The sequence below is a fragment of the Grammomys surdaster genome, unplaced genomic scaffold (assembly GCF_004785775.1).
Source record: "Grammomys surdaster isolate TR1022 unplaced genomic scaffold, NIH_TR_1.0 343, whole genome shotgun sequence".
Taxonomy (NCBI): Eukaryota; Metazoa; Chordata; class Mammalia; order Rodentia; family Muridae; genus Grammomys; species Grammomys surdaster.
The window spans coordinates 233132-247381 of record NW_021604762.1 but is presented as its reverse complement, the minus strand read 5'-3'; the positions used below and the strand labels follow the sequence as shown (position 1 = coordinate 247381).

The 14250-nt window shown below is 41.9% G+C and overlaps 1 protein-coding gene across 1 annotated transcript in view; it reads left to right on the top strand.

Annotated features, from left to right (window-relative positions):
• The window catches only part of Rbks (ribokinase), a 77951-nt gene that overhangs the window by 23050 nt on the left and 40651 nt on the right, over positions 1 to 14250 (top strand). The window contains exons 2-4 of the mRNA XM_028778964.1: positions 172 to 304; positions 8763 to 8826; positions 9975 to 10037. Coding sequence (XP_028634797.1) covers positions 172 to 304; positions 8763 to 8826; positions 9975 to 10037 — 260 coding nt within the window. The remainder of the gene's footprint in view (positions 1 to 171; positions 305 to 8762; positions 8827 to 9974; positions 10038 to 14250) is intronic.

Genomic DNA, 14250 nt, shown 5'->3' with positions numbered 1-14250 from the left:
AGATGGGCTGTGTTATAGTCCAAGCTGAAAGGAAAGGCCATCTTCCTGACAGCTCATGGCTTTCTCAAGAGTAATCAGAGCTCTAGTAGATAACCTTCCCTGGTCTCTCAAGAATGTACACTGATTGCAATTACCAACATGCTTTGTTTTCTTCTCTTTAAATTATAATAGTCTTACTTCTCGATTGCCAAAAACTGGAGAAACCATCCATGGACATAAGTTTTTTATTGGCTTTGGAGGAAAAGGCGCCAACCAGTGTGTCCAAGCTGCCCGGCTTGGAGCAAAGGCGGCCATAGTCTGCAAGGTAAGCCCTATTGCATTGGGAAGGGGACCAGGGGCTGGTTCAAGCTCATTGTTTCTGTTTTCCTTCACAAGTATATAATGAACACTACTGGGAATAGCGATGGGTACCTGTGGTACCAGCTGTTCATGATGCTGAAGGTCAAGTTCAAGGCCAGCTACATAGTGAAGCCCTGTCTAAAGAAATTTTAGTAACACTTAGTGATCTGTAATGTTTAGCATCTACTGCTTCTAGCCAGTTACAGAACACCATCACTCCAAAGGAAAACCTCTTGTCCATTTTTTTTAATAATTTATTTTTTTAAATCAAATCATGATTTTTACTTATTCACACAGGGGTTATAAAGGCAGGACTTGGAGAAGGGGATGACACTGGAGTGTGGGTGTTCAGGGGGAGTACAGATATCTTTCAAAACAGGGTATTGGCTGGGTGAAGGTTCAGGGGACAGGTCACTATGACTCTGCCTATGATTCACTTGTCCTTATCTAAGTTGGCATTATCCGCCAAGGCTACCTATTTACAAGGTCTATGACTACTCAGGCTGGTAAATTTCCACAAGAGCTGCCTGTTTACAATAGCTTATAGCCATCTGTTTCAATGTTTTTCCACAGAGACCCAAGACTTGGTGTTAGTATACATGTATGACAGGCCTATTGCTGGTTTTAGGCCTATGGCTGATTTTAGGCCTTCAGTGTGTAAGCAGGGCTGCCCCTGACATCTCCTCCCTTCTCTAAGTATAGAAGGGCTATGGCAATTCTAATCTTGCGAAGGCAGCGATAGAGGCCTGACCTCCAATAATTGAAGGGGACCTTGTAATTGCTCCGGTCCCCCTGTCGTTGTCAAGTGAGGCATGAAGGCCATACCCATCCTGATGTCTTTTTCCTGGAGAGGGGATGCTTTTGACATCAACCTCTATGCAGTCAGGCTTGTCTCTCAAGGAATCCAGAGAGATATTTTTAACTTTTATTTATATTCCCTTGTAGTGCTTAGCCTCGCAGCCTAAGCAAGAATTCAGATCACCAGTCAGAGGGGGTTCTGGGTGGCCCCTCTCTGCTTGGTCTAGGGGCGGAAGTCCCCTCTTTTAGGTTGGGTGGAGATGGGTTTTAGGAACACCCTGGATATAACAATCTCATCTTGAGTCTCTTGGTCCTCCATAGCTAACTTATGGTAATGTATCTGAATAGGTTTTGCTACCAAATTATTTCTCTGCTGTTTCACAAAGTTAGTCAGCCTATTTAAGGCCCAGGCACCAAAAGAAATAAACAAAAGTAACCCAATTAATAGTCTCAAGATGGGAGGAAGTAGGGTTGACAACCATGGAGAGGCTGAAAGCCAATTCTTGTACCAGCATTCATCTGTCTCTTTCTTTCTCTGATTTTTCTTAGGGCCTTCTCTGATCTTTTTCATGCTCTCTTTAACTATCCCTGACTTGTCTATGTAAAGGCAACATTCTTCTTTAAGGGCTGTACACAGTCTAGAGCTATACACAGTCTCTTCTATTGTAAAAGAGTAAATCAAGTCCAGTAAAGTCCTTTGAAATTTTTGGAGGTCTCTTCAGACAGCGAAACGAGGGACTTCTTCAGATTAGTGACTTCAGAAGTCAATCTCTAGCTGTTTGATCCTCTTGTCCATTTAAGCAATTTCTTCCCAATTCCTGTAGCCAACAGTCTACATTCTGTCTCTATGAACCTATTTATTCTGGATAGTTCATATAAATTGGCTATGTAATGTGTGACTTTTGCTTCTGGCTTCTTTCACTGTTTTTGAGGCTCCTCTATTCATAGCATGTATCAATATTACATGTTTTTAGTGCCTAAATACTATACCTTTATGTGGATACCTCTCCATCAGTAAGTGTTGCTAGACTCCTGGACTGTGCCTACCTTTCTGACTGTTTCTGAGTAGCCTATAACTATGCATCCACATGCACCCCTCTGAATATCTGCTCTTAACTCTTTTGAAGGTTTGTTTGTTAAAAAAAAAAATCTAAATAAGAGTGACTAGGCTTTCTTTTGCTTTGTATGAGTTACTCTATCGATGAATCCTCTGGGAAGCAGCAGTCCTCAAACAACTTGATGCTGCATTCCCAGAATCCGATGAGCTTATAGCCAGAGCATACAACATGAGAGGACTTAACTTGTTCCCTGGGAGTATACAGTCCAACTTCTAAACGGCCTGAGTCATCCTGCAGTCAGAGGGCCTCAGCAGCAGAGCAGCTGAGGAGACAGCCACTCCTCACTAAGCCTCTCGTCATTTCTGCTGGACCAGTAGTGCTAGTGGGATCCAGGTTGTAATGACCATACAGAACTGATCCTTGGCGTACTCCTGTTTCCAGTCATATATAGAAAGGGCATGTAACATTCGGTAATCCTACTGAAATAATCTGGAAATAATTGTATTTGGCTGTCAAACGTTTCCAATTGTCTATATTTCATGTCATTTGAAGGTGGTAACATTCTGTTATAAGAAGGTAAACTTGTGTGAGTTTAAGTACAAGGAAAGTTGAGTTTCAATCTGACCAGCAGAGGATAAGAAAAGAAAAAAAAATCCTTAGAAAAGCTGTTGGCTCTTGTGAACTATGTAGAAAAAAAAAATCTGCAGAAATGTCATTTCTACGTTCTCACAGCACGTTCTCTCAGTGGGAGCCTCTAAGGGTATGTAAGCCATACAATTATCGCTTCATCTGCTAATGAACTATAGTTTTATTTCTCACTCATGACCAGCATATCTTTCTCATGGCTGTTTGGTCAGAAACATCACAGGAAAACAAAATTCAAAATAAGAACCACCTCTGTTGTTAAGATTGGTCCTTAGGGATTTAAAATAGTAATACAGCCAATCAGAGAATAATTGTATTCTAGAAATGATGGCACCATGAGAGGGCACTGACAAACAGTTTTACACCTGACTTCTCCTGTCCTTCATTAGAGGTGAGATCTAGGTAATGACCCAGTGATGCTCACAAAGGGGGCTCAGACACTTGGAAGAAGATAGGCTTTCCTGGCAGGAAAAAGCTGGTCATAGAATTGGTTTGGGAAGCTAGGTATCCAGAGTGGCTGTCCTGGGGCAAGGGGAGCTCCCTGAGACTGGGAGTAGAAAAGACAATGGAGCACCCTCCCTTCTTGAAATCTGTATGCAAAGTATTCTTGCAGCCACTGAAGGCAAGAATCGATGGGCCCGGGTTCTCATTCTATTCTTAAGATTTTGAGATTGTTTTTATTTTAAGTCTATAGGATGGATGGCAAAGATAGAAAAACAAAATAGAAATAGAACTATTTGAGTTGTAGAACTGAACTGGGGAAGTGAGACCTGAAATCATGTGATGGATGTGAGAGGAACAGGGAGGGGGCTGTGCTCGAGTCCTGAGGGTGGTCGAGGCTGTCTGCCTCACTCTGCTTGGTGGATGGATGGCTCCTGCCAGCACCTCATGCTTCCAGAGCATCTTCTGCGCTCTTTTCATCATCCGCGTTTGCTCCACACAATGTGCTCCTTTGCACAGGAAAACATAAGAAAAGTGATTTCAAGTAAAGCCTGCCCAGGATAAATTTGCTTTTGTGCCTTGGGACCCTAAGGCAGAGATTTATTTAAAACATTAAATTAAGAAAATTGTGTGATGTTCTTAGTCTCCTTGTTTCAATTTATTTTGGTGTTGGGGAAGGAACACAGAGTCTCACAAATGCAAAGAATGCCTTCTGCCTCTAAACTTCACCTCTAACTGGAAACTTCTCTTATTAAGTGATTAATATAGGGTTTCTCTTTGTAGCCCCCATTAGCTTCCAAGTCATAATACTCCTGCCTTGATCTCCTGACTTCTGGGATTATAGGTATGTGCTTCTTAGAGTTCTTAAAGAGAAAATAATAGACTTTTATAGCAAAAGTTATCCAGCATCATTATAGCTTACACTTTGTAGTATTGTGTTGTGTTATCCTGTGTTGTGTTTCTTTTTGGTTGTGTGAGACAGGGTTTCATAGCCCAGTGTAGCCCACACTGGCCTTGACCTTGCTGTGTGGTGTAGAAAGCCCTTAATTCCCCCTGCCTTCACCTGGCTAAAGCTGGGCCACAGGTGTGGGCCAGCACGCACAGCTTACAGTAATAGTCTTGTCAGACAAATTAGCCACACTTGTTTTTTAGCAGTTTTTTTTAAAGATGAAAAGTTCCAAATCAAAACCCAAATCATTACATTAATCAAGATAAAAATGAACAGATGGAGGAAAAGAGAAACTGGTAGAGAATCCCCTGCCATTCTCTACGCAATGCTAACTTCTGTTCTACTGTGACACACGAGCTATCAGGCTCTGACGGGGAAGATGGGTGGCACTGGCAGAACCATGGAGGAGTGATTTGTTAAGGTCATCGTGACAAAAACAGTAAGCAAGGTTCTGTTAGTGTTTATACTGTGACTTTGTACAGTGGAGCACTCTACAAAGTTAAGAATTGTGGATTTGGTATTCAGCTGAGTCATGTGTCCAGGCTAATGTCCAGTGATAACTGAAGATGGTGTTTTTGAAAAAGAAAGTCTTCATCCCAAGGCAAATGGCCTGCCAGGGCCTCTCTCATAGATGATGCGTGCAAATGCTTTCTCCACTTGTATTCCATTGAAGCCAAATGTTTATGAGGAGGAAGTTCTTTCTGAACTTCAAACCCTGGCAAATGCTGGTAATCCAGCACTCTGGAGAGTAGCAAAGAGCCACCATAAGTGTGAAGCTGCCCTCTCTAGCCTGCATACTGAGACCCTGTCTCAAAAATAGCAGGAAACTAGAGATGGTGCAGTGTGGCAAGCATGAGGATCTGATCTCAATACATAGATCCTGTGTTTAAAGGTGGGGGCAGTCTGGTGTCTATGTGTACATGTGTCAGCCCAGCACTGGAGAGGCCAAGGTAGGAGGAGTAGAGTTCACTAGCCAGCCTAGTCAAATTGGAGAGTTCCAGGCCAGTAAAAGAGCCTGTCTCAAATATCAAGGATAGTGCCCCTAAGGGATAGCACCTGAAGTTGGCACATTCATTCACCCACACATACACACATGAACATTCATACATGTCTTCACCCTCACAGACACTTATGTGCACACAAAAGAAGAGAAAGAAGAAACATCAAACATGGCAGCTAAGAACCATGCCAAATAAAGAGCCCAAGATGCCGGGACTCAGTTGTGAGCCCACAGCTGCTCCCTGTGTAACAGCTGCTCCCTGTGTGGATGAACAGAAACCACAGTCAGACCTGAGCCTCATTGACCAAGCCAGGAACCAGCACACTAGGGTGATCTGAGGAAATCTGAGGAAAACATGGTTTTGTTTCCTACAAAGGTAAAACTGTCTCACCTCTAATGCAGGTAGCACCTGGTTCCCTTCAGGAAGGTCAGACAGGAAGTCCAACAACAAAGGACACAGGAGATTAGGACAGTACAACTCAAAAGCCTGTGTGTCAGCCCAGTGCTGTGCTCAGTCTGTCCCTGGTCTAGGCAGTACAGAAACCAGGAGTAAACAGAACAATTCATAGTGATGAGACGGTAGATTTTTACAGTCGCTGAATTTAGCTGCAATAATAAACAAGGCTTTGTACTTTATGATCCTCTTTTTTATTCTATTGGATTGTTTCAGTATTTTACAAATTCGTAATCCACACTATGAGTAAACAAGGAAAGCAGTAAGGGCAGGAAGACTTGGTGTAAGAGAGCTTGAACAGCAGTGTATGCGCTCCTTCATCACACAAGACCCTCCTATGCAAGGGCCTTAGGTCCTGTGACTTGCCCTGTCGTAAACCCTCGTTGGAGCTGCCCTTGACCCGCCCCTTTGAGCTAGAACAGACTCACACAGATAGAACTGCCTCGTATTATGTACAATTTCAAGAATACTGTCTGCAAAACAAGAACACTGTTATAAGCAAAGCCTTATCTGCAGCTACAACATAGCTCCTATGCTCAGGGTCATATCCCTTCAGAAATAAGATAGGCTCAAGAAAATAAACTGGAGAGTACCTAAGATGATATGATACTAACTGGACACTTATCGGTCCTTCCCTGTGCAGTGCTGCGGGAAGGACCGATAGATCTCCGGCTAGCCTTCCTTCCGAGCTGTAGGAAGCCTCAATGGACAAATACCGGAGTTGCAGACAGTGTGAGATGGCACTGGATTATGGTAGCAATCAGGAATGCTGTGTAGGAGTTCTGGAAATGAGAGGAAAAATGAGAGCCAAAAGAGGGAAGGTAGCCATAAGTCGGTGCTTGAAAAACAGGTACAGTGTGAGTAGGTGGAGAGAGGAAGCTGGGCAGTGGTGGCACACGCCTTTAATCTCAGCACTTGGGAGGCAGAGGCAGGCGGATTTCTGAGTTCGAGGCCAGCCTGGTCTACAGAGTGAGTTCCAGGACAGCCAGGGCTACACAGAAAAACCCTGTCTCGAAAAACCACAAAAAAAAAAAAAAAAAAAAAAAAAAAAAGACTCCTACGTTCTCAGAAGTGAAGGCAAGGCAATAAATAAACATGAACACATGTCCACACATCATGTCCCCCCACAGTCAAGTGATGAGGTCAAGTTAAAAATGACTCTACTCACAACTCCAAAAATGAAATCTAATTATTTTGGCCAAATGTGAATTTTAAAAAGCAAACAAACAAACAACAACAAAAAGCCCAAGTGGTAACAATCCTGCAGCCCTTCTGAGCAGGGTTCAGCAAACACAAGCCAAGGACATCTCTGTTGCTCTACTGTGTCTTCATCTCAGTGTTGGGTCCAGCCTGGCTGCCCTAATGGGCTTAGCTGATCTACCTATGGAGCATGCCCAGGACTCCGAGCTCACTGTCAGCTCTCATTCCCGTCTCTTAGACATACAACTTTCCAACCCACTCCCAGCCTTTGATCCAGAAACCCAGCAGTCTTCCACATGGACCACACACCGGACTCCCCTCCCTGCGCTGTTCCACCTGCGTGCAGAGTGTGCTGGAGTTGGAGTGTATGTGACCAGAGCATCGGGATGTTTAAATGTATAGCCAGCATTGAATCATTGGTTCCTGTCTTCGAGAGAGCGCTCACACCAGTTCTCACCCTCCAGCCTGACTCAGATGGAACAATTTGAGGCAAAATGCAAAGAATTTTAATTAGCTTGATAATGGCAGAACTGCAAGAAGACTCCAAGCTCCCTGACTCCCATATGCACCAGCTGCCTCCTGGCCAAGATGCTTACATTTAAATTTCTCTTGTCAATTTGATGGCCAAAGTATGACTGGGAAACAGAAGCCTCCCGATATTCCTTTGTAATAGTCTTTATTAGGCCCATTATCCTCTGTGAAGATCTCTGTATTATTCACTGTGCTCAGTGGCAGGAAGTAGTCAAAAACCTTTTCAAAGGTTCTACCGTGACTTCTTTACAATTTCTAAGAACTTCAGTTTGAGTGCGGAAATAAACAGAATGGATTAAGAAGTGTGTGCTTCAAAGGCTGGAGGGGGAGGGGAGACAAGGCTTTGTAGTACCCCCAGACAGTCCTTGACTTTGTCTTCATCCTGTTTTCACCTACCAAGTGCTCAGGACACTCCACCATGCACAGATCTCACACTTAGTTTAACTATCTTGTTAATTTGTTAAGATGATATTATATTCCCTTTCCTCCCGCTGAACCTTCCCATAAACCCCTCTGACCAAGTTCATGACCTCTTTTTTCATTGTTTGTACATACATATATGGATATGTGTGTATGTATATATATGTGTGTGTGTGTATGTGTTCTTAAATTCATAAATGCAGCCTGCTCAGGCTGTATACTGTTCTTGTATGTATATGTTTTCAAGCCTGACCATTTGGTATTGGATTGGTTAATTATTGTGCTCTTCCTTGGGGAAGACTATTTTTCCCATTCTTAATAGTTGTCTCTAATTCTTTCTGTAGGTTTAAGGCTTGTGGGCTTTTCTGCATCCATGTTAGCATGAGATCTTAACCTTTTTAGAAGTAAGTCCAGAAACATGAATGAATGGTGAATGCATACATGATTAGAAAAGACCAATTTAAAACAACACAGCTTTGCCTGTGCTGTGTGTACCACTCATGTGCAGCTAGCCCTGCCTTCAAGAAACTGATACTGGGCTGGAGAGATGGCTCAGCAGGAGGAGCACTGGATGCTGTCTCAGAGGACCAATACCCAATTCCCAACACCTACAAGACAGACAACTATTTGCAACCTCTGTTCCAAGAGATCTGAAGCCTCTTCAGGTCCTCTCAGGCACCAGGCTTGAAGGGGGTGCACAGACATACATGCTTCATGCTTTAGGTGGAATGTAAGTAAAACAGGGTTAGAGAACATAACCATCCTTTGGGCTGAAATATAGTCCAACATCTTACATTAAGATACATTAGTTAGTCTTACGAAGTACCATGCATATATGCCCTTTTAAAATGCTAAATACTCTAAAAGCTACATTGTAACATTTTACTAAATGTAAAAGATCTAATGTTCATCATTTCTTTGATACAGGTTGGCAACGATTCCTTTGGCAATGATTACATAGAAAACTTAAAACAAAATCATATTTCTACAGGTAACATTTCATCTTTTTAAAATTAATGTTTATAACTTTATGGAATATACATATATACATACACAGACACACACAGAAATATATATATATATATATATATATATATATATATATATATATTTTTTTTTTTTTTTTTTACTTTTTTGAGAAAAGGTCTTGCTATCTAGCCTTGGCTCACCTGGTAGTCACTACGTAGCCTGTACTGGTCTCACACTCAAGGCAGTCCTCCTGCCTTAACCTTCTGAGTACTAAGATTACAGATATGTGCTACCACACCTGGCTTATTATTTATAACGTTCTTCTGTGATCCTGTTATCAGGGAAATTGAGAGCTAAGTAGAATTAGTAGCTCCTGCCCTGGTAGCCAGAGAGGCTGTAAGCACTGCTTTGTTTAATTTCTTCATGGACAGTCTTCCAGACAGGAATGAAATCACTGGAGGTTACAGATCTTCATTTAATGGCCAAGAGGCAGGTGACAAGAAAAACACAGGTGCTATATAAAGGATGTTTTAAGAAAAATCACTGAATGATATAGCCGAGGCCATCATAGAAGCTGCCAAGGCTGAGAACATAATCACAGAAAAGGAAAGCAAAGGTTCTGGGGCTTTCCCAAGAGCACACAGCCAGCTGGAGCCCAGACTGGAACACAGGGCCGCTGCCTCCAGCGAGAGGCTGTCTGCCGCTGTCAGAGCTGCCTGGCTGACCAGCGTCTGTCTCCATGCCAGACCACAGTTCTGGATGAGACCAAACGCTTATGAAAATGAAGGAAATCAAACAAGTTCATTTTATGTGTTTAACCTTTTGTTTTTTATCTCAAGTCTGTCATTTTTTTACACTGAGAAAAGAAATATGTTGTTCTAAAAAATGCATATATATACAACTATGAATAATTTTGTGGAGTAAAATGTGTGGGTAGTCTGATGGGTTGTTACTAATGCAAAGGAAAGGTGCCACTGGTGTAAAGATGCCCATTTCCTCACTGGATAGGTGATGGGTATAAATTAGCACTAATTACTTACTTTTTTAACTCATTCCAGATGGTTAAAGGTTAAAAAGTTTTTCCAAGAATTAGTGTCACATAAAAATTGTTAAAATAAATTATCCATGCTAGGCTGTATTACTCAATTGTGGCTTTCTTTTTTCTTGTAGAGTTTACATATCAGACCAGAGATGCAGCTACAGGAACAGCCTCCATAATTGTCAATAGTGAAGGTATGTGCCTCACGTAGAAAAGCCTCCACCTGGAACAGACTGTATGTTCCAGAACTAGATTGTTTCACCCCAGTCCTACCAGCCTCACCGCACCCACTGCTCCAAGTAACATTTCCCTTAAATTATATTTTCCTCCTGGATCATTTCTAAAATGCTCTGCCTAATATAGGTAAAGCGCAGTAGATGCTTCCAATGCAATCTGTGTCCTATGGCGGCGTCCCCTTCTCCCTTCGTGTGTGTGTGTGTGTGTGTGTGTGTGTGTGTGTCTCAAAACAGTCAAGTACTCACCTGCCACTTCCATTACACTTCCTCTAAGTAAGTAAATGGAAAAGAGTGCAAAACAAAGCTTGACGAGTCGTATTTATAGATTACTTTCTGAGCAAATGGCAGCCAGTAATTACTGCTAACTTATCATTAGTGTTCAATCTTGTCTGCTCTTTAAGCCACAATCAAACCTCAAAAGTCAGTGTACATAGTTCTGCCATGAGGCTTTACCAGAGTTAAAACATTTACCTTTAAAAACAGTAACTACAGCTGTGTACCGTATCACATCTCTGTGAGTTCAAGGCCAGCCAGAACTACATAGTGAAACTCTGTCTCAAAACAAGAAACAAAACACAACAGTAACTACTTTCAAGTTGAGGGGTCCTAATCAACCAACTGTTCTAAGTGTAAAAATATCTACATTGGGTTTTTTATTTTAAATTCAGGTCAATATTCAGAAAGATGAGGCATCTCTTGGGTATGTAGGATAGAACCTAATACATTTTGTGGGCTGTGTTAGAATCTGTTGCAATATGTCTTTGATTTATACAGTGGTTCTTTCTTATCCATAGAGTAATACAATTTAAGACTGCCAATAGTCCTGGTCTCTCTATACAGTGTTTTTTTTCTTGTATGTATAGCCTTATGATGAAATTTAGTTTACAAATTAGATCCTGTAAGAAATTTACGCTAGTAATAATAAAACGGAATGATCATAACAACATAGTATAAGAAGTTTTCTGTCAGTATAATCTACATCTAAAGATCTATGGCCTGCATGCAGCTTCCTTGTGGTAATTGAGATGAAACAGCCCATACATGATGAAATCAAATGAGGTGAAGGCCAGGCGTTCTGCTCTGGCCTTAGGATGCTGTGTAGGGGTTAGCATGAACACAGGACTGCAGTATCTAAGCAGCTCATCTGATCATCAGGAGGGTCACACAGGCAGTGTATATATGATATGTTGGATAAAACAGAGACTCACATCCCAAGTGAGACAGAATCGGATGGCATGAGATTTCACTGTGATACCCAGAAAAGCATGCAGTGTGAAACACGTTAATTTTTTCATTTCCTTTAGTATTTATACATAATATTTAATACTTTTCCACTTAATATGTTGACTACATATATGCTTTTTCATGATGGGAGTTATTTGTAGCCTAGGCTGGTGTTGAACTCACTGACAGTCCTGTCCAGCCTTCTGCATGTTCTTTGGGGGTTTGTTTCTTTGGTTGTTTATTTGTCTGTTTTGGGATTAAAGTCTCATGCATTCCAGGGTGGCTTTGCATTTCCAATCCTCTTGCCTACGTCTTTCAGGGACTGGGATCACAGGTATGCCTCAGCATGCCAAGTTTCTGCAGTGCTAAGGGCCAAGCCTGCATCTGTGTGCCAAGCAAGCACTCTGCCAACTTGAGCCTCATCTCTAGCCCCTTACAGTGCACTTCTGCATGAGCATTTTAAACTCAACTCAGCAATCTAAAGTTGCAATAGCAAAGACACTAGGTTACGTTTTCATTCTGCTACAGAATGAAAACTTATCAATCATATATAATTACTAATCATATATAAATCACTATGGATAACATAAAAAATATAATGCAGCATTTATTATATTGAGCTGTGTTGTCAATAATGATCACTGCCAAAGGCAGGTCATTTCTGACCTTAAACAGCGTTATGTTCTAGCAATGACTTCAGTTCTTCCTTCTTCCTTTCCTGTGAACCAAAATGTCTGTTATGGGAAGCCACACCTGGCATATGTAAGGGAATACCCTGGAGTACAGATTGTGCAGGACATGGCATCCCAAGTCTATAATGCCAGCACTCAAGAGACTCACACAGGAGGATTGCAAGGAGCTCACAGCCAGGCTAGGCTACGGAGTGAGACTGTCTGAAAATAATAATAAATATTGAGGAACTGAACAATCAGCTCCTTCAAATGAAGGCAAGCATGCCGACAAAGTGATGAATGCTACTCTGGCATGTCAGACTTAAGGCATGACTGAGCTAGCCACATGTCCATGGCGGCTTTGTCTGTGGACAGCCTTGCTCTCAGGCTTGTCGTGCAGCCACCAAAGCCCATCCAGAAATGCATATTACGTCATGCTACAGTTGACTCCAACTGAGAGAATGAGCTCACTGCTGGGAGAAGGAAGGAGAGATGCAGTCTTTCAGCAAGTGGGCTCCTTGCATTTTTCCAGGTCTGAGGTCGGGTTTGTGTGGAACCAGCCCCACTTTATTAAGTTTTCCTCATGGCCAACAAACACACATGTGGTAAGATGATAGGCTAAGATTTGTTCTGTGAGGAGAGGTAATTTTAGGTCATGTCTATACAAGATCTTCACAAGCAGCCTCAAGCACTAAAAAGTGCCTGCTGCAACTCATTCCTTTAGAGCTGTGCTGTCCAAGAGGAATAAAATGTAAACCACATGCAGTTTTTAAATTGTCCAGGAACCATGTTCTTAAAGGAAAAAGGGAAATAGGTAATTTTGACAACATACATATATACTTATATATATGTATGTGTATATATAATATATATCCAAAATATTATCATTTCAACATGTAATTAAATTTATTTTAGAATTGAGGTTTTTTAATATGTTTTTTTAAAAATTAGTGAGGCCAGAGAGATGGCCCAGCAGGTCAGGATGCCTGCTGCCAAGCCTGTCAACATGACTGGATCCCTAAACCTACATGATAGAAGAAGGTTTGTTCTGACCTCCACATGTGTGCTGTAACACACACATATCCCAATACATACAGACACATAAATAAATGTTTAGAATAGTACAGTAGGGGATTGGAGAGATGGTTCATTGGTTAAAAGTACTTACAGTCCTTCTAGAGGACCCAGGTTTAATTCCCAGCACCCACAGTTAACAACTATCTGTAACTGTAGTTCCAGGGAATCTGACACCCTCACACAGACATGCATATAGGCAAAGCACTAATGTACATAAAATAAAAGTAAATACATCTTTAAAAAAAATAATGAGCTATGTTGCATCCTGTTCTTTGTACTAAATTTGAAGCCCAGTGTGTATTGACTTTTGTCTTAGAGTTTTACTGCTGTGAACAGACACCATGACCAAAGCAACTCTTATAAGAACAACATTTAATTGGAGCTGGCTTACGGGTTCAGAGGTTCAGTCCATTATCATCAAGGCAGGAGCATGACAGCATCCAGACAGGCGTGGTGCAGGCAGACCTGAGTTCTATACATCTTCATCTGAAGGCTGCTAGCAGAATACTGGCTTCCAGGCAGCTAGGAAAAGGGTCTTATAGCCCACACCCACAGTGACACACCTACTCCAACAAGGCCACACCTTTTAATAGTGCCACTCCATGGGCCGAGCATATACCTTAAATGCATCTCAGTTCAGACTAGCAGTAGTTCAAGTGTCAGTGCCACATATAGTATTACGAATCTAATAGTGGACAGCACACCTCCTAAGAGTTCATTTTCCAGGGGCTACAGAGATTGCTTGGTCACCACAATACTTTGGAAGAACTTTTAAGTCCCCAGAACCCACAAAGAAGAAGGAAGAGGATAAGAAGAAAAAAATAAGGAAGAGGAGGATGAAAAAGAAAGGAGGGAGGGAGGGAAGAAAAGGAGAGAGGGGAGGGAGAGAGAGAGAGGGAAAAACTGGCCATTAGAGCATATGCTTGCAATCCCAACTCTGAGGTGGCAGAAACAGGAAGATCCCCATGGCTTCCTGGCTAACTACCTTAGCCTGCTTGAAAAGCTCCAGGCCAATTAAAAAAAAACCTTGACTCACCAAACAAGTGATTTGTTTAAAAAGGTAGCTGGTGCATGGAGAACATATCTACATTTTCCCTCTGCCTTCCATACACACACACAGAGAGAGAGAGAGAGAGAGAGAGAGAGAGAGAGAGAGAGAGAGAGAGAGAGAGAGAGAGAGAGAGAGAGAGGAGCACAAA